General features: G+C 41.5%; 1 protein-coding gene across 3 annotated transcripts in view; it reads right to left on the reverse strand.

Annotated features, from left to right (window-relative positions):
- The window catches only part of ARID1A (AT-rich interaction domain 1A), an 86,599-nt gene that overhangs the window by 46,835 nt on the left and 18,046 nt on the right, over positions 1-21,718 (reverse strand). For all 3 annotated transcript variants that reach the window (XM_044435343.1, XM_044435342.1, XM_044435341.1), the window contains exons 2-4: positions 8,777-8,989; positions 7,904-8,368; positions 5,372-5,485 (exon numbers count right to left, since the gene is read on the reverse strand). In XM_044435343.1, the coding sequence (XP_044291278.1) occupies positions 5,372-5,485; positions 7,904-8,368; positions 8,777-8,989 (792 nt within the window). The remainder of the gene's footprint in view (positions 1-5,371; positions 5,486-7,903; positions 8,369-8,776; positions 8,990-21,718) is intronic.

Genomic DNA, 21,718 nt, shown 5'->3' on the forward strand with positions numbered 1-21,718 from the left:
AGCCTGAAGGAGACTTCAGACTAATTTTTCAAACGAATACCTAACCAGGTTATTTGGATGCAATGGCGCTTTAAAAAGTATTAGCAACAGACTCCAGGGCAAATAATATTTTAAAAAGTGGCTACACAGAGTTAGCACAGCTCCAGTCCACTGGTGTTTTTCAAATATTTTCCTTACAATTGCACTTAAAATTTAACAATATTCTTTATTGTGCCTTGGATTAGTAAGACAGCATTTCCCCTCTTGTGATAACTTCTGCACCAAAATCAGCAAACCAGTGGTGGTGGTGGTGGGGATCTTTTCAGTAAGCATGGAACTTGTATTTGACCAGAGGTAGTTTTCTTCATGCTGAAAATGAGGAGAATCTGCATGTACAATAAAAGAGATTATTCAAAGCAAATAAATTGATGTTGGCTAGTTTCAGGGTTGTGTGGACATTTTGTTCTACCAACATAGCTGTATCAGTAATTTCAAGATGAAGCACTCATGCCTTTCTTTTTCCAGCAGAAGCTGGAAGCCCCTGGTTCTAGTTGCACCTCAGCCATCCCTGGTTTGGGATGTGACTGGTTACCAGGGCTTTTACATTCATACCATTATGCTTTTTAGAATGTCTAGGCATCACGGAACATGAAATGTAAGCATACAGTCACAACCTGCTTGACCATTGTTAAGTGACTTGAAGTTGACAGATAGTACCCTGTCTCCCCCTTACCTGCTTATTTCTGGTGTACAAATTTCACCTACCCTACATCATTGTTAAATGTTATATTAGATTGGTGATAATTATAGCTTGTGTAGCAGAAAGGCCAGGAGACTGAGCTACAAATCACAGAGCTCCTGGTTCAAATCCTGCCTCTGCTAATGCACTACTTCAGTCCAGCTTCAGCTCTCAAAGCCAGTATGTACGGATAATAATAAATAAACTTACATGGTTGTTTTAAGAATTGCAACAAGGTAACATGAAGAACCTGAATATCCTAAAGCAGTACAGAAATGCCACTGATTATTTCTAAGGGTGCTTCAGATTATCCTAGGCACAGTCCATTAAAAGGAGTACAATTAATCCGGTCCTCTTATTCCAAAACTTAAAGCTAGTTTTCAGATCTGTTTAAGTGAAAGCCAGGATCAATACTGGTATCAATGCCATACTTAATTGCAATTATGATAGTGCAATTTGGATTACCAAATGGAGAGGGGGTGTGATAGCCAAAGACACATTCCCAACTGCTTAGCAATGGTTAAGAAACCAGACATGTTATTACATACACCAAGATTCCTAAGCCTGCAGATTATTCTGCGCCAAATTCTAATTGGTTTTGATTTTAGTGATTTTAGCTATCTTAAGGAAATACACGACAGAAAGGTTTTAAGCCACCAATAAATCAAGTGTCTCAGAATGAGGAATATACCAGCCAGCAATCAGAAGCATGAGTCCAGTAGATCAAAGATGGGCAATAACAGCATTTGTTGGTCTCTGTGCAACACTGTCATGCTGCTGAGAGATAGTCAACCACATAATGGTAAATTCTGGAACACAGATTTGTGAAGTTAGAATTGGTTTGCACGGATTCCTTGCTCTGGCAGTGCCCACTCACTGTACAACCTGAGCAATCCACAGCCCCTTTTGTATCTCCTTTTGCATACTGAGACAAATAATATTTGTCAGACTGCAAAATCCTAAGCCACAAAACATCACAGAAGTGAAGCCAGGAAAGGAAACATGTAAGTTAGCCAGGACACCTTACTATCTTATCAGAAACCTAAGAGCAAATCCTGGTCTCCCCACAAATCAGATCTTCGTATCACTTCACTACTCCAAGTAGTGTGCCTTAATATAAACTATAAAATAAAATTATTTTATTAATACAGAAATAATTATGAGCCAATTCGGAGCCTGTTCTGCAGTCTTGAGATGCTAAGACATTCCTATATAGCTTTGATCAGTGACAAAATCATTCCAACCTAACAAACACCACAGCCTTGTTTTCACTGTGTGCAATATTTTTCTATGCATGCACCACCAACAGATGATATCCTCACTCAAAATTATGTGCTCCTAGAACACTATTGACCAAATAAATTATTCCTTCAAATTAGAGCAATAAGAAATGCTTGTTTCAAATCCAGCCCTTTGAGAGCTGCCAAGCTAGAAGTGAAGAGTTGCAGTAGAATAGCATTTAAAGCAACAAAACACGCTGGCAGGTAATACAAGTTGGACTGCTGCCATATACACTCTTCTCAAGCATGGCCCTTCCAAAAGAACAGGATTTTAAGTACAAGGAACTGAAAAGAATGCTGAAAGTTTTCAAGATGAAACAACAAGCCTATAAAGCAAAACAGGAAATTGCTAAATACTCCGTTCTTGTCATAATCGTGAAGTTCTAATCCAGGGGTTTCCCTGAATTTCTGGAATAGAGCTTCCCCCAAAGGCTTATCATAGTGCTTCTTCAGATACATGCTCTTGGGCTTTTCTAGAATCACTGCTGAAATATAATGCCTCTATTAACATTTCAGGTAAACTCACATTGTGTTATGTCTGCAGTACACCATTTGCTGTAGAAGGCTGGCCAACCAACTAGATGGGACTAGGAGAAAACCAGCTAATGGGTACCAAAGAGGTCAGACTGAATATAGCTGAATAAAGCACAACCTGAAAGTGGTATTTGCTATGGACAATTCACAGTATGCAAAGCTAGCTGACAGCAGCAAAAATTAAAGATGTTCCAGTGCATTGAATTCCAGCAATCAGACCACCCCGCCTTCTTTACTATTAAATGTACAGTCTTCCCTACAAAGGTGAAAATGAATTAATGAAAGCAAAGGACAGGAATGGGGGTGGGGGAGAGGAAGAAGGTAAACCAAGGTGAGAAATTCTTCATATCAACTCCTATAGACATCCCTGTACCTTTTCCACACTTTCACCCAGAGCCCGAAAAGCCACACCAGAACAGGTAGCCCTCAACAGAATTAAGTTGCATCTTGCATCTAAGTCTAAGGGAAACAATACTAAATTGACCTATATGCCATTCTTGACAAATTAACTGTGTGCAACAGAAAACGGAGCATTCTATTTTTAAGAAGTCTAGAATTAGGGATAGGATTCTTCAGCTACTCCCAGAGCTGAGCAACATTTTCAACTGCACATCTACAATATCTATCTGTGGAGGTAGGTGTATGGGAAAATAGTCCTTCATATACAAAACAGCCAGCTGTGAACCTGGCCATGATAAAGGATTTCTGGATGAACAGCTAGCCTTAGGAAGTTCTATGCTCAAGTTAGAGAAAAGGCCTTCAGTCAGTGGGTCATGCCCTAACCTCAGGTCAGTCATATCAACAGTGTATTTTCTTTGTTCTGATTTTGGGTTAAGTTGAAATCACAGATCACAGATCCATCCAACCCAGAATTGTTGACTACAACTCGCTCTCCAGGGTTTCAGGCAGGATTCCCTCCGCATTCAAAGCATGTATTCTACCCACTGAGCTAAAGCTCCAATTTCCAAGATCCTCTGATGCCCACAACCATTGGACTGCGTCAGCCCCATTTCCCTGTGCCAAAGTCGGGGGTGGAAGCAAGGCATTACTCGGACCTCTCACAGTGGCACAGTATGAACTCAGGAAGTACAGGCTCAAGCTCATCCATGTCTACCTGAAAATTAATCCCACCAAGTTCAGTGGGGCTCATTCCCAGTAAGCATTCAGAGAATCAGAATTACATGGTAGCAACCGCATTGTACATATGGGGACTGACCTCTGAAAAGATGTGGATAGTCCTGCACTTGAAAGGAAAATGAAAAAACCTGACAGCTATGAGTTTGGTTTGGTTATCAATCCCAGACAAAATTCGTGGGCACCTGATCTTGCAGCACTTTGTGCTCTAAAATCTAAAGAACCTGCAGACTGCTAAGTTGGAGAACACAAGAAGCTGCCAAATTCAGTCAAAAGAAGCTAGACAGAAAATCCCAATACCTAATAAATAGTAACTCTTTAAAGCATTGAAGGTTTTCCATCTGTCCAAGCGTTGTCATACAGATAAGAGACCTTCTTAAAGACGCTAAACTCCAGCTGTTTCTGAAAAAATGCTTGCTTTGCTCTGGGCAGGAGCCTGTTCGATAGAAAGCAACTTAATCCCAACAATTACCAAAGCACTGACTGGAAGAATTCATGGAGGAAGAGTCACACACTGCTTAATGAAACCACTACCCCAATCCCAGTTCAACATCAGAGCAGTTTCTTGAGCCACTTTAACAGCAAACCTAGGGGAAGCAAAGACCAAAATCTAGTCAAATGGAAGAGATAGAAACAAGCAATGTTAACAGCAAGCTTGTTCTTACTTCCCAGCAGGCCAGGTTTGACTCTACAACTTGCTACACTAAAGGTTGGGAAGAGAAGAATTACATTCTGTAGTACACAAGAGTACATATTTTTAAAAAATCAGTACAACCTTTCATGTTGCATTTTGGTTTCCTCTTTAAAAAGTCACCTGATAACTCTTTAAAACATACAGTAAATGCAGTTTCTGCTATACACCAAATTCTTCGGAATTTGGTTCATGCAACTGCAAATTTGAGTGTTCATTACTCTAAAAACCAGCACTCAAGCAGAAGTGGAAGAACAATTCTAGGTCAGCAGCTCAAGCTCCCCTTTGAGCCTGCTGGGGACAGTCTCTTGAGGAGAGACTTGGCACTGAACCAAGGTACTAAATAGTCTTTCCAAACACTATGAGAAAGCTGTCTTTTCAGAAACAAGGAAGAGCTATACATATGAAATCATTAACCTACTAATTATGCTCCTCACAAGACACGCACAAGATACAGCAACTGTCATAAATAAGCAGCTGTATGTATGATCTATGACATCAACCACTACTGTACACTGATGGGCACTAAAAATGATTTGACCACCAGTAAAACTTATGAATGTTTAACAAATGGCTGGAGAATACGCGAGACTCAGAGGCAATAGCTGACAAGCATCTGAAGGTAGAAAATGACATCCTCCATCTGAAGAAATTCAGGTCAGCCTTGCTGACTTCATCAACTGGTTGATTTCAGAAGCAGCTAAATCAGCAGCCAAATTAATACACTTCTAACACAGCAGCAAGTTCCACCAGAATACAACACATGTCAACAAAGTTTACCACAAGCATAAGAGAACAAAAACAAATTTCAACTCATATAATCTCTTGAATTCCAGGCATTAAGTAGAATTTCTACTTGTAAACTGAAATGTTTGAGATTGGAATTTTGGGGTTCTACTTTACATGGAAGTCCTCCTTTTCCATTTCCATCTACCCCATTACACATATGAAGTATCCTAATGTGCCTCTAATATCTTATCCTAAGCCATTATTAAGAAAGGTTCTTTAACTCACCGGCAAACTGGAAGGTCTTGACTGAAGATTCAAATTCACGTCTTCTTGCCCTTTACTGGAAGTCATTGAGGCAGCCGATGATGCTTGGGACCCAAATGAGTCTTGCGATAACTCCTATAAAGAAAAAGACCAGTCCAATTAAAATAAAACAGGAAAGCCATGTTATCTTCACTCCACTCTCAGTATAACAAGTGGAAAACTCCGATCTCCATACTTGGTTCCACTCAACTGCTACACATGATGGCTGCAGTTTCAATAAACAGTCAAAAGGTGCATGAATTGTTGCGTGAATGAATAAAAGGCTATACTAGAATTATAGCAGCAGTTCTTAGCCCTACTTTAAAGTGTTTGTCTTGTAAGCACTTTCACAAGTTCAGTCTCTTCCCCGTGACTGCTTCAACTACAGGATTGTTGTGTCCTGGAAGGGCATCTAAGGAACAACTACATAAGCAGCAGTCAACCAAACCCAGTGGTGTACACAGATAAAGATGGCCAGGATCAAGCGGAAAGTGCCAAAATCTGCATTTTCTGCTTGACTTACAGGTACTGGCCCTTTAAGACAAGCAACAATCAGTTACCTCTAGCACCTGCACACACCCCTAAAATATGTTATTGTGCTTCCCAGTTGAACAATGCAGGAAGGGCTTTTGAGTTCTCTTCTCTGGCAAAGGGATAAGAACAAGCACAATGGCCAGGAACCCATCCACAATCACAATACCATCTCTTACTGCTTGGAGTTGCGGGTGCTCAGACAGTTAGCAGTTAGCTCAGTGGCACAGAACCTACTACTTCTCTCTTCCAGCATGAAAATGTGGAAGCAACAGCCCTATCTTGAACTTTCTAAACCTGACATTAAACCGAAAGTACTGATAGCCCTAAGGCAGACTTTTGCCTTAACTATGGAGAAAAACTACTGTCCTGGCAAATTCTGGTTCTCCCTGTGCTTTTCCAGGTTGGCAAGATGTGACTGCACAAGACACATGTAGGGGAGTTTGCGAGGCAGAAGCGCTCCTAGGTTTGTATGCTCCTATTTTTCTTCAACACAGTTCTGCACTAGGAAAATAAAATCCCTTCTCCTCTCTTATCTTGACTGACTGTGTGCTATATGTCTTAGGGCTATATCTGCTATTTGTCCACTTGCTTGCATCTACATTTCATGTAATCTAAAATCCTACCTTTGAGAGCCAGTTTAGTGGATAGAGCATTAAACAAGGACTAACAAGATCCAGGTTCAAATCCACACTGGGTTATTTTTGGGCAATGACTACCCTCAGCCTAAGTTGCTGCTAAGAGTAATTTATGTATGTATGTATTTAATTCAAACATTTACATGCCGCCCCATTCGCCGAAGCCTCGGGGCGGCTCACAGCATAAAATTAAAATATAAAACAAATTAACAATATAAAATAAGTCGCCCTGGCCAGATAAAATAAGCAAATAATATTAACAATTAAAATCACGTTTAAATAAAAAGGTCTTCGCCTGGCGCTGAAAAGCAAATAATGACGGCACCAGGCAGACCTCTCTGGGGATCACATTCCATAGATTGGGCGCCACCACAGAGAAAGCCCTCCTCCGAGTACCCACCCTCCTAATTTCTTTCACGGAGGGTTCCTGGAGAAGGGCCTCTCCCGCAGATCTCAAGGGGCGGGCGGGCGGGCGGGCGTATATGGATGTAAGCGCTCCTTCAGGTAACCAGGACCCAAGCCGTTTAGGGCTTTATAGGTCATCACCAACACCTTGAATTGGGCCCGGACTTCAATGGGAAGCCAGTGAAGCTGACGGAGGACTGGAGTCATGTGAACATAACGCCCAGTCCCTGTCAGCAGCCTGGCAGCTCTATTTTGAACCAAATGAAGTATCCGGACCGTCTTCAAGGGTAGCCCCACGTAGAGCGCGTTACAGAAGTCAAGGCGGGAAGTCACCAACACATGTGTCACAGTTGCCAGGCAGTCGTACTCCAGGTAGGGGCGCAGCTGATGGATCAGCCGAAGCTGAAGGAAAGCGCTCCTTGCCACTGCTGTCACCTGAGCTTCCAATGAAAGCTCTGGGTCGAAGAGCACTCCCAGGCTGCGGACCTATAAATTGTAATTTATAACAATAAAATGGGAGTGGGGAGGAAGAGCAGGAGAAAAAAGAGTACAATTTATGCTGGCTTGTACTCCTTGGGGGAAACGTGGGGTATGAATGTCACAGAGATCTGACAGCTCCTCACCCTGTCTCATTCATGCAGTCACACACAGCAAGAAAAGGTGCTTTAATGAACCTCCCGGTGGGCAGCATGCACAGTTAAGGAGCTGTGCCAGGCTTGCTGGGTTGTGCGTTCACAGCTAACTACTTTTCATGTTTTTAAATATGTTGGGGGTCACTTGGTCCCTCGCTAGCCTGCATTTATTTTTTACTTCTGCCTTAAAAGCATAAAGAGTCAACACACATTCGAAAAGGTCACAATGGAGTCAACTATGTTGCTTTGCCTGATTTCATCTGAGGCTTGCCATTTGACAACAGGGCAGTCTGTGGAAGGCGTCCTACCTGTGGAGGTGGGAAGCGTTGCTGAGAGTATGCCGATGGTGGCTGCTGCTGTGACTGAGACGGAGGGTAAGACGCCGATTGCTGGGAAAGTGCCGAGGTAGCAGACTGCTGAGCTTGCTGCTGCTGGTAGGGCGACTGTGACTGCTGCTGTGTGTAGGGAGGTTGACTCTGGGGATGTTGCTGCTGGGCACTGGCGGGCTGCTGAGGATACGGAGATGGAGACTGCTGATGCGGGGGTTGCGTCTGCTGCTGGGCGTACGGGGGCTGTGAGGACTGGAGCTGTGGAGGCTGAGACGGCGCCTGCTGCTGCTGATAAGAAGGCTGAGCGTGCGGAGTCTGTGACGGTGGTGGCTGGGCATAGGAAGGCGGCTGCTGCTGCTGAGGATGAGGGCTCTGCTGGTTGTAATACGGAGTCTGGCTCTGTTGCCCATACCCAGTAGGGCCCTGCTGTCCGTATGGAGGGATCTGTACAGGGGAGGAAAGAAAGAGACACAAAAGGGCAGCAGATCAGGGAGGTGCTCAGGGAGGAGCATCCAACACACAACTCCTAGAAGACAAGGATACTGTGAAGGCTACCTCCACTGCTGGATTAAGCCCAGTGCAAAAACAAGGCACCCTGCCCCACACAGTTCTGCTTCTTACTTAATGCAGCCTTCCCCAACCTGGGGCCCTCAGATGCGCTGCATCAACCCCAGCCACAGGACAGTGGAGCTACCACCACACCATACAATGACGCCTCCTTGTTCATTATGTGTCTGTGTGGACACCGGCCTTACAGAAATCAGGAACTCTTTGATCATACTTCAGGTTTTAATCATCTATTCTCAGTTCATGAAGGCAAGCATAAAATGTATGAGGAGCATTTCTCTGTACCTGCTGTGCATAGGAGACACTGCCCATTGCTGTCTGCGTCCTGCTTAGAGTTCCCATTGGATATCTCTGGGGAGTCTGTGGCCCATATGGCTGTCCTGGATATCCATGGCCTTGCTGTTGCCCTGACTGAGGTCCCTGCTGTTGCGTGTATAGGTTGTTTCCTCCGTAAGGCTGAGGTCTCATCTTTCCCATCTGATCCATTGGGCTGGATGGCTAAGAAATGGAATAGCGATACTTGTTACAATATATTCATATGGAACTCTCCACATAATATAATCCCTTTCTCACAAAGGACTGTCATACCAGTTAAAAAAGGCACACAGAGCAGAAGCTAAAGCGTGGTACAAAAATTGTCCAAACAATCAGAATTCACCAGCAAACTAAGAAGGAAGAGGAAAAGCCAACTCTTGGTTAACTGACATGTAGGCATCATGGTATGTTACTACTTAGTCTAAGTACACCTTTAAAGTAAGTTAACTTACTACAATAATGTGGCTGGAAGTTGAGAACTATGTTTTTTGCCTTGAAATAAAAACAGAATCTGGACTTTCTATTTTTCCAGCACTGAAAGTCAAGCAACTTCTGAGATCATAAAAGCAGATACATCCCACAAGCAAGAGAAGATAAACTAACAATGCAGATGTCCCTCTAACAACCCCATTATTAAATTATTCTGTACAAAGAAAACCTTTATCAATATCGCTCTAAAGTTAACAGTCCTACAAGGTACCTCAATAGTTGTATGGATGGGTGTGTGTACGTTGAGTGCGTGTCTTTTCCTGAACTACTCAAAGCAATCTTCCTGCTGCATCCACCTTAGACAGGGTTTTGCTCAAAATGTGCATTACCTGTGTAGAATTTATCCACTCCTAATAAGTTCATAACAGTACACTCAACTGTATTTAGGTTAGCGTGTTTTAAGCAGAGGCACTTTTGCTAATACAAGAGCTTACAAACAGTATAAATAAATTGAAAGCAAAAGTAAAATCCTAAAGAAAAATATTTTGACTCTTGTCTACTACTGATATTTAGCTACCACTGTCAATCAAGAAGCTTCTTTCTCAGGTTTCCAAAGAAATATTTAAAGTCCAATGATCTTTTATATCAAGCAGATATTACCATCCTCATCTTTTCAACATCCAGCAGGTCTCCAAGTTTGCCAACAAACTGACACAGCACTCCTATCTTCTCTTAGATGGTATTTAGTATTCTAGATCACTAAACATATGTGTCTGCTTATCAAAGACAGAAAATAGTTTCATTTGACTAAAAGGCAAATTTTGAGATCTAAAAAGCAAATTAATACAACAGGATTGCTTCCGCGAGTTAAACAAAAGTTTTAGCAGAATGTACTAATACACATTTTATACAAACATGAGGAAAGTATAGTCACTAAGATATTAAAATACCGGGTAACTGACAGCTTTAGATTTCCAAGGAACAGTTAAGGTGCCATCATTAAGACCTTCAGCTATCAGACAGCATAGAGGTGTAATAAACAACAAAATTCACCTCCATGAGATGCAGTGATGACCAATTTGAAAGGCTTTAGAAGGGGAATGTTCAAATTCATAGAGGGGAAGACTACCAATGAAACCATATTGCTCACTTTCAGTGTGGAAAAGCAATGTGCAGTATGAGTGACTATGTTCAAATTATGGTCTGAATGGTGTGCAGGACTGGATGGGAGGGAGGAAAGATCTAAAACTTCAAGATATTAAAGTTTGGTTCATAATTGCAGCAGCAACATGCATGAGCCATTGCTCAGATCTTCTGATATAGTCCGTCGCTGTTTGCATCAGAGTCATTTTTTTATTATTCCCTGATGTTTGTTTTTTATTATCTGTTTTAGCTGTTTTAAATATTTAAATATTTTTCTGATTTTATGGTATTTTATTGTATCTTTATCATCTGGTTTTATGGACTGCGTAACCCACTCAGAGAGATTCAGTTGTGGGGCAGTATAGAAATAAATAAATGTTCAAAAATTTCAAGCAAGTTTGAAAATAATGTTTATCAATAAACATTGATGCAAGGAGCAGCTGTGAACACTGAATATAGTCTGATAGTATACAAAGGACAGAAGACGCTACTGGAGGCAAAGTGTGATACCGGCTTATTTGCAAGAGTGCTTCAGGATAAAATAAGGAAATGCCAAACTCTGTAAAGAGCTAGAGACTCTTTTCTGGACTGACACAGGAAATCCTTTCAAAGAGGAAACCACAGCAACAGATTACCATGATTACACTTCAAACACTAAAGGGCCTTCCACAGACACACGTAACAGAAGATAGTGCTGCTACTTCTTCATTGAAATCCTGGCTCTCGGCTTACAACTCACTTACATTCAAAGAAACTGGAAGCAATCTCACGACTGCTGGTTCCACAATGCTTTCCAAAAATCCAAATCAGAACAAACTGACCACTGCACAAATCTTCAAAGCGGCTCTCCTTTCATGCACATGGTAGTCAGTCCCAGTGGGTCAAATACACTTCTATATTTCATGGTGCAAAAAGGAACCAAATTTTATACTTTTCCTAATGCAAAAGTGTGTAACTGAAGCAAAACTAGAAAGGGCATGATTAGTCTGTGAAATGTCACTTGCACTCAGGCACAAAAGGCAGCCTCAGTATTTCCAGACCGGCACTGCTCTCCTCTGCTACCCACCCCTGCTGACCAATGCACACCAACATATATGCAAACAGAGCAGGTCAGACTTTGGAGACTGGAGCACAATTCTCCAACTGCAATGTGACCTCTTCTAAGCATGGCATAGTCTGTTTCTCTGTGGACATGGATACTCTTTTCCTAGTATTTGTTAGGGCCAATTAGTATAACCATCAAGCAAACAGAATATGATTTAAGGCAAAAGAGTACATTCATTCTCTACCTGTGAGTGAGCTTCACCCACACAGGTGCCAATTTACATAGGCTCTTTCAGAAATTTACCCAAAGCTACCTAAAACATGCATTAGCAGTTGCATGTGAATTACTGTTATGCACTCTGGTCTCCTCTCCTCCAAGAGGAAGCCAAGTTCACTTAACTCCCCATCCCCAATCCACATTTGCATAGTAGTACAAGAACAGTAGGTGGCTGTGGACCTATACAACTTTTGGCCCTAGGACTGGCAGCCCAATTACTGGTTTAAGGATATTGTTTTCTGGATATACAAGCCTGCTCTGACAGTACTACAAATCCAATTTCTGACAGCAAAATAAAGCAAAGAGGCACAAATGTACAACACTTCATAATTCAAGACAATGGTTACTACTACAACTAATTGTAAAAGTGGGGACAGAAAAAGAAGAATTCAGAAGTGCTTTTAAAATGGCTGTGTGTGTGTTAAAACAGAAGTAGAATCATCCCTTGGATTACAGAGGAAATGAAAAACCCACCTCAGGTCTGGAATTTATTCCTGACCGGATTTGTCATTTGATTTATAATAAAAAAGATTTTTTTTAAAAAAAGAGTCTTGCTGGTTCTTTAACGGAGAGAAGCCCTAATTGATTCCCACAGTAATTAACCTGCATTTTACCTCAGAGTGTGCTAGTTAAGGAAGTCAGCACAGCTATTTATAACTCATCTCAAATTGAGGGCAGACTGCCTAAAATCTAACACATCCCAGCTGTACTCCTGTTTGAACTGGGGCCAAGGGAATTTTTTAAAGCAATCTTGGCACAGAATGAATGACACCAACACTATAAGAGCACGAGTGGTTGTGTTGTGGTGACGTAGCAGCAGAGGTGGAATGGGAAGGGGGGCAGTGCGCTGTAATCCCTCTCTGGCGTGCCTGGAGTTCATAGGCCCCAACCCTGCAGTCCCGTACATTAAAGCCAGGAACCACCCACTAAGAGTTAAACACAGGAAATGCCTTTTCCTCCAAACGCCTTTAAGTGAGAAGCACAGGGCTCATCTGCATAAAAGCAAAGCCACACCACCCCTGCCAGGAAGGTTAGCACTTCATAATCTCTGACCAGGAGGCTGGCTGCCTCAAAGAACTTGGACCCACGCCTGATAACCCAGAATGAGCTGAGAGAACAGATGGGTAAGGACCCCAAGCGGCAACAGCGGCGGTCACATGACTCTCCACATGGCCCTGAAAGCACAAACTATTGTTTGGCGGCTGGGCTCCCATACAAAGACGGCAAGACTGCTTCCCATGCAATTCAAGGGGAAGCAGCAGCTGTTCCTGCAGCTTCTGCTACTGGACCCTGCCATGCTCAAGCTAGTCAAGAGGATAGAGACCACTGAACCCCTGGGACCTGGAAGCCACCAAACGGATGAAAGCGCTCACCAACACCACACAGATTTAATGCAGCTTGGCAAATGCACAGATGCAGCCTCCATCAGCTCCCCACAGCTGAACCCAGATGGAATCATGGACAAATGGGAGGAAGAAATTAGATTTCTGCTCAAAAAAGAAGTGTTGCTGTGTTTGTCATACAGGGAGGACATTACCAGATTTAAAAAAAATAGGAGGATGAGATTCCAGAAAAACGATCAAGTAACTTTTGCAGTTCACACAGCCAGGTTTAAAACAGGAACTATAAAACATAGAGGTGGGACTGTTTCAGTAGAACATGTTCAAGATTTCAGCATAATTGCTGAAAGAGTGATGGTGTTCAAACAATTGTTTAGCATTATGAAAACAAGCCACAGTGACATGCCCTCCCTTTCTTCCAACACAGCCACAAGAAAATCAGGAGATTTCACTTCCATTTTTGTTTAACCACTGTTTAGCATTACAGTGGTACCTTGGTTCACAAACTTAATCCGTTCCATGACTCTGGTCGCGAACCAAGTCAAATTTCCCCATAAGGTTCAAAGTAGATAAGGTGAATCTGTTCTGTAAATATTTTTATCACAAAAATTTGAAACAAAGTTACAAACAACAACAAAGTAACGACTTTGCCATCTTGTACTCAGAGGCCAGATCAGTCACATGAATACCACGCTCATACTTTTCTCCAATTTCCTTCTTCAATTCAATGGTTATTTTCTTCAAAACCTTCTTCTTACCATTCTTGCTCTGCATGTTCTGGTCACCTTCATTACCCCTCTGCACATTCACCATGCTTGCTCTGCACTTATTTTGGAGCCATTATTCAATATTATTATTGAATAATACTTTACAGCAAGTGACCACAGGTCTGTCTGTGACCATGAGCGGGGAAGATGGGCACAATTGCGATCGTGCTCATGCAGGAAAGATGGATGCGATCGTGGTCATCACCCGATGTGGAGTTTGCAAACAGAGACAATTTTTTCCTGAAATTTTTGTTCGTAAACAGATTTGGTCATGAACTGAGGAGTTTGTGAACCAAAGTACCACTGTATAATCCAAACCCTATACTGTGCTGAACTTAACTATAGCTTATTGAAGCAAACTATGGTTTACGATGTGGAAGATTCCCTGTGGTTACACTGAAGGAAGAATGGGAAGGGAAACACAGAAGCCTGATGTTCACCATGTTTTAGCATTATGCCTAAAGGAAATAATACTTTCAGAAAAGTCCATTTATTTCTGATTAGGTCTAAGCTGTAAAATGAATAAGTGACAGGCTATGCTTTAATGTTAACCACCTTTTAAAGGGCACTACAAACCCCCTCACTGGAGAGGAAAAATACTTGTGAACGAAATCTTATTTCGATAAGTTGCTCCCTATCACTTAGATGTCTTGTGCTAGTTTGGGAAATAAAAAACTGCTTATTGGATTCCTTGGGGTATATTTGAAATTTCTCCAAAAGGCAGAGCCCATACAAACAGGAAGGACACATATAGCTGTATTATTTTAGAACTACAGAATTGTAAGGGAAGATGTATCTTCAAAGTGGCTGGGCCAGCATCATCCAGTAAGATTCATGACTGAACCAAACTAACCGAACACCTGCTCCTTCACTCAGTATTACCTTTATAAAAAAAATCTTAAGCAGCAGCCTTCTTCCACAGTATAAACCAAAAACAGTTCCACTTGAAGAAGACATCGAAGTAACATACAGTGCATGCCCCAAAATTCTAAGCAGAAGACCCAGTAACATTAACTCACAAAAGCACTATTTAGCCTCATTTTTCCATCTGTAAAGTTAAAATGCATCCCAAGCTTTCAGAGGATGAATCCTTAAGTACTGTAATGCTAACTCCCTTTGCTAAGTCATTCAGAACTTCCCCTCCAAACTCACAGTACAGGAAGGCACTTCAAATTAGGTGTGAAAATTCTGGATATGATTACTAATAAAGGAAAGACAGAGGGAAGTACAAAAGCAGAAGATACTACCTAACCTTTCCCCAAACGTTTTTATATGAAGGCAGAAAAGGCCAAGATACATCCTGAATTTTGCTTGAACACAGCTGCTTAATGTGTGTCTCTGAGAAGAGGAATCGGTAGCTCAGGGACAGGCAGCATAGCATCCTGTAGATGCTCAGGACTGTAACTCCAACCATCCCTGACTATTTGCTTTGCAGACTAGGGCTGATGAGAGATGCACAACAGAACATATGGGGTAGTCACTACCATGGAGGCACTACCATGGTCAGACTATGCCTATGCTTAAGCCACTTTCACAGAACAGATGGTTCTCCTTCAAGTCCATTTTTGTGCTTCTGTCCTTCTTCCAAATTCCTGGAATAACCCCAAGAACCTAGTGCATGTAAGTAGTGCAACAGCTCCTGACTTTAAATATGCTCTCTAGCCTATGTGAAACAGAAATGTTTACACGCACACCATTTTTGAAAAGTGGCTCATCAAGCAATAAGATGACTCCTTACAGAAAGATTAACAGTTAAAAATCTGTTGAAGTTCTCCAAGTACTCCTAAATAATTCAACCAGGACTTGGGAGGTAGCATATCTTCAAGTACACACATCAAATAAGTGAAACACATCTAACAAAACCACCCAGATCAAAGGTTTTAGTAAGTGGAGGGAGGATGGAGGCACTTGAACTAACACTCCCAGATCACACTGCCAACTTACAGGACAGACATAAAATACTGCAGACTTGTCTTAAACCCCAGGCACAGTACTAAATATGCCTGGGGTTTAGGTATCTAGTTACTTCTCATTAACTTACGAGATTCTCTGCCAATGTCTTGATACATACATGCTTGCTTTATACCTTACAACAACCAGATACAAAGTTATCCAGAAGCCCCAAGAAGAGAGAGCATATTGCTTGTGAATTGATCCTGAATGGGGACATGCTAGTGCTTGGAAACCTGGCTTGTTCAAACTGATAATTGGAAGTGGGCAGTATCTGTCCCCCTGCCCCTCCCATGACTTCAATTCTCCTTTCCTCCCCTTAACTTCAAGCATCTTTCCCTGACTTGGACACTTCTAAGTGTATTCTGCAATTCCCAATCACTCGAACTGACTAGGGTATATGGTACAGACTCAAACACACTGAAGGATGCCAGGTTTTAGCATATCCTTCCATCAACTGGCCCCCTCAAACCTACCTTTTCCATAAAGCCTCGGGGCACACCTGTGGTCTGCATCATCTCCTGAAAATACGCTTAGATGTGTGTAAATGCTCTCATTTTCTTCCCCACCTCTCTCTATGTTTAGGTATGTCAAATTTTAGACCGCAGATTCCTCATAAGAAACCTATATTTGGTGTCCTGAAAAGCACCACAGCCACTGAAAGATAAGGGCATAAGGTAAAAATTACTTGTTCTTGCTCATGAATCATTTCCTTTCAAACAAGGCCTTTTGAACTGAGCTATGTTAGCCACAGTTCTGCCAATTTACTGATGTGTAGCTCAAACTGCACAGAACTATAAAAAGCGGGTGGGATTTTTCCCAAAGTGAATGGATGACTGAGAAACAGATAAGGCTAATGCAGTTTCTGTCAACTAGGGATAGATGAATCAGTTTTCAGTCTGTGTCACTTTTGCATATTCTCATTACAAACACGATTGGTCCCATTTCTACATTAACCTGAGCTTGTTTTCTAAATCCACATAAAATTTGTATTTGAATAAGCATTTCTGAAGTTTGTTTTTCTCAACACATGCTTTTTCAGAAGTGTTTTGTGCTTTCCTTCCTTTTTTCTTAGAACAAGAATTACATCAAAAATGCAAAAAAAAAGTGAGACATACAATGGATAGCTATATTCTATTCCATACATTAACCCAGAAGGTACAGAACAGTTCAATTTATATGAAAGTTCTCAGCTTCCTCATCCCTGCACCCAACTAGGCTTGGTGATAGTAAAAGCAAAAAAAGAGAACTCAGCAGCAGCAATGGCAGGATGAAGTCCACATCAGAGGTTCTCAAACTGTGGTCCGAAAACTTCACTGCATTTGCAAAATAGTGGAAAATGACCCCATTTGTACAATCAAACAATGTACAATTTGTTAAACATGGACTGCTTGTGAGCATGCTGGAACAAACAAGCCTGCTGGCCCCTACCCACTTGCCTGCTTTCAAGTAACAGCTCAAACACCTTCCTGGGTTCTGATGTGTAAATCCTGAAACTCTGGGTTGTTCAGGAATTAAACAACCTGGAATTAACCCATGATTTGTTCTTTGGTCAGGAACTGAATATGATACGTGAACCAGGTCAATGTTTGTACTTGACCCTGTATCTGACTGATTTTTTATTTCTCATCACAGAAATTAAGCCAGTTCTATACAGAACTGATGTATCAAACAGACTAACAAGGTTCTGGCCCACACTTTTCATAGTACAGTGTAGGTGCAGTCTACTAGTTTTATCTAAATGTGTGGTCGTTTGCAGCGCCCTTCTCAGAGGCCTGAAATAGGGCACATGAAGATGGCAGTGCTGAATCAAAAATAACAATGTCAACAAAAGCTTAACATAAGAATGGTAGAAAAAGGGGATTAAGCAGTTCACTGAGGTCCCCAGCAATTTTTCAGTTGTCTGTTCAGGAAAGGAAAGGCTGAACAATTCCTGATCTATATAATTAAATATGGAGGTGGGTGGAGAGAAGGGAAAGAAGAAAGAACAAGTATGTAAGGCATTTCAGATGCAGAGGAGGTGAGAGATCTCTATTTAAAGGCCCATAAAATACAATACCTACAATTCAAGGACTTATGCAAAGAGGGGACTTTCTAACAGACTGTATTATGTCTCTGTATGAGTAAAAATCAACAATTCTGAAGAAAAAAATGATACACATGTTTTTAGATACACGTTTCACAGCAAGCACCATCTGAGAAGAGGCATTCCTTCTTTCACAAAACAATGATTCTTCCGAGATACTGCATACCACCCTCAATTGTTCTAAGTTCTTGATTATTTTAAAACAACAAATTATTTTTAAATCTATTGTTATGTTTATTTGTATTTCATTTATTCCCAGTACTGGGACTCATAGTGGCTTACAACATTAACATCTTATACAGTGAAAACACTTATACAAAAATAGTAGAAATTAAATTTGTAGAATATATCAGTATTAAAACTGCAGTAAAAATGACATAAACAAAAGAGGTAGTTCAATGCAGAAATCCAGACACAAAAGTCTTTGCTCATCTCCAAAAGCATAACAGGGAGACAGTTCCAAAGCCTTGGGGCAGCTATCTTGAAGACCCCCTCTCACTTTCCCAAAAAGCATGCTTGTGAAGCGGGTGTGACCAAGAGGTCTTCCCACAAGTATCTTTAGGTATAGGGAAGAATACAGTCTCTCTGACAGTCTGGGCCCGAACTGTATACGCCTCTGTAGATTATAGGCTGCACTTTGAATTGTTCCCAGAAATGAACTGGGAGTCAGTGAAACTGTTTCATCAAAGGACTTTTACCTCCCTGTAGCCAATCCCAGTCAATGGTCTGGGAGCAGATCTCTCAACCAGCTTGAGAGTTCCCAAACACCCTTTAGAGGTAGTCCCATTGAATTCAAATGGGATATAACTAGGCCACAGTAATTCATGCCTTAATCAGACATCTCCAGGAAGGGATACAGCTCACATACTAGTTTTAACTGTGTTTTAATTTTGGTAGTGCACTTCTGCCCCACCACTGAAACCTGGGTATCCCAGATCAAGATTGAATCTCTCAGCACTACCTTCAGGTCCACCTCTAATTACTATCCCAATGAGGCAGTTGAGAAGGATACTATGTTCAATGGTATCAAAAGCCAGTGGCCCAGCAAAATCAACAGAGACATATTCTTCCATCTAGTTCTCAGTGTCGGTCATCTACCAAGACAAGAGCTATTTCCATTCCATAACCAAGAGTGAAATGAATCTCGTCACTATTCCAGCCAGAAATCCCTGGAGTTGGGGACTATCACACACACTACTGCCTTGCTCAAAAATGGTACCAGCCAGTAATTAGCAAATATAGTGGGATACAAGGAGGGCTTTTTCAACAAAAGTCGCACTCTGCCTACTGCAGGCAGGCTGGAACCTTGGAGGCATTAGCCCATTTCAACTCATTTGGCTAGTTCCCCTCTGCTCCTTTTATGAGCCAAAAGGGGCAAGGATTCAGAACACAAGTGGTGGATTTCACCTCTTCAAGGATCCAGCTGCACAAATTGAAAAGTATCCAATAACACAGACAAGCAGGAGCAAAAATTATAACAACTGAGTCTGTATCAGCTTCAGCATTTCAGTCAGAGCAGAACTGAATGACTTTGCCTGCAAAATGCTGATCAAATTGTTCATAGAAGGCTAAGTCTTTCTCTTGCGGGTTAGTATGTAAAAAGACCCCTGACCACCTGAAAAGCTATGCATAAGAACTCTTTGCAAATGCAAGAGCAGCTGAAAAAAATCTTCTTTGCTGCCTCTACTGACACAGAGTATGCCTTCAAACAGATTCTAGATCAAATTCGCTCGATTTTCTGCCAATGTCGCTTTACTTATCATCTCACTTGTTTCTTCACTACCATTTCCCCAGAAAGGCAGGATACTAGGATGGCTCTGCTTCATGACAATTGTGCCCACCACCCCGATGATTTCTCCATTCTGGAGATCAGCCAGAGCTTTGGCAGTCACCTGCTGAGGCAACAGGAAAATCCCCAAGAGGCATCAGGAAACCATTCTGAACTATCAGCCTCCTGGGGGCTAATTAAACAATTTTAAAATGATTTAAAAATGATTAAAGGGATGCTCCTCTAATCAATAAAAATCAATTGAATGTGGCAGCTCTTTCCTTTACTAGTTATGTATGTTTACAGAGGACCAAGTCAGTTACTACTAGTAATAATAGGAGTCAATGATTGTGACTAGTCTCTGTTATAGCAATTAGTATAAGAGACTATTTCACACATTTGATTGTATCAATGGCTCTTTACTGCTGATAGCATAAGTTTTTCCTGTTAATCACAAGAGCTGTACCTGGTACAGCTGCATGCCTGGGTGCTTTTTATAAGAAGCATGTAATATTAAAGTTATGATTATGGGACTGGGGAGCAGGTGCAGGAAGATCATATACCAAAAAAAAAAAAAAACACCAAAATTATAACTACAGCCATGAGAGTTTGTTGATAAATATGCAAGATCCTTTGCAATTCCTTCCTTCCTAATGAATAAAAGTCTGGAATCAATGTCTAGACTTGCAATAACAAAGAAGAAATGATTAACAGAAGGTCTTTCAAATTATTACACTTAAACTTTAGCCAGATTTCACGACTAGAAACTTAAGTGCAGGAGTACAACAGACCAACTGACATCACCAGATGCATTAGCAGTTATATGAAACCCAACTTTCCAAGTTCACTCACCTCAACTTGCAGCAGCTTCCTGTCATTATGTCTACACAGCCAAATGGATATGTACTAATCCCAAAATATCAACCAGCCTTTGCATACAAAAGTACAATCCTCCCAAGACACTGAGGATCAAGGGAAAAAGGAGGCCATAGCTAGCTGCTTAAATGTTATAGCTGTAGAAGATCCTATGTGGGGAAAGTGAGGCAGTGGGAAAGGCAGGTCTTCAGTATACCATCCAAGATGAATGCCATGGATCAAGGAGGTGAACTCATATTCTTTGACCAGAAAAACTGTTGTGTATGTGTGTTAGAACTGAGAGGTTTAGCAGATTTTAGCATCCTGTTCTCATGCTGCTGAATGCCTCTGCTTTTGGAGGTAACAAAGAGGGCTGTATGGTAGTCATGAGATCAGTGGAGCAAAAGGAGAGCAAACTGAGGCACTGGGGATATAGAAGCACTAAACTCTACTGGGTCTTAAAGCGTAAGGAAAAAGCAGGAGAGGGGATGGATGCTTCTATGAAAGCCACATGCCTGGAAAAAAAGCAGGGCTAGCAAAGAGAAGGTGTACAATGCTGAACACTGGAAATCTCTCAGGCAATGGTTGAGACAGAAAAGTTAAACTAGCAATTCTTAGAGAAGATGAGATTCAATAAGTGGCAATGGGTGAGGGATGGACTCAATCCAACATATGTAAACCAAAGTCAAGGAAGAGAAAGCAGGAGACGGTTCTGTCAGCGGTTATCATAATGTTAATTGTTGAAGTCACCAAGGAGCAGGGAGAGAACAGATGAATATCTGGGAGAGGAAAGGCAAGTCAAGTGACAAGGGCCACTGTGAAGGCTGACAGCATGCCAGGGGATAATACATTAACATAGAGATACAAAAAGGGATTGGAGATGGACAAAGGCAACTTCGAAGGATCGGAAGCAATAGAAAGTAGGCAACTGACAGTGTTTCACCCATGCTTTCATGAAGTTTGGAGCTACATTCAAAGATGGGGAGAACCAACAATTACGTGGGAAAAAGATTGTTGTTTCTGTTAAGCACAGGATATTAAAACATCTTAGAGGTCAAATGCTTTTATGGTGAGGCAGCGTGTTCACAGAAGGAATTTACAAAAAGGTCATGTGCATTTCAGAGGTCTAGAAAGAGACCCACCAACCAGAAAAGAGACAAGGGCATGAAATTAACAAATTTGGACCTCAGAAGCTTCAGTGAGCTGATTATTCCTCAAACAACCATTCATACCTGCCTATACCTTCTTTTCAA

Source organism: Varanus komodoensis, unplaced genomic scaffold, assembly GCF_004798865.1.
Source record: "Varanus komodoensis strain SLA01 unplaced genomic scaffold, ASM479886v1 scaffold29_1, whole genome shotgun sequence".
NCBI classification, from domain to species: Eukaryota; Metazoa; Chordata; class Lepidosauria; order Squamata; family Varanidae; genus Varanus; species Varanus komodoensis.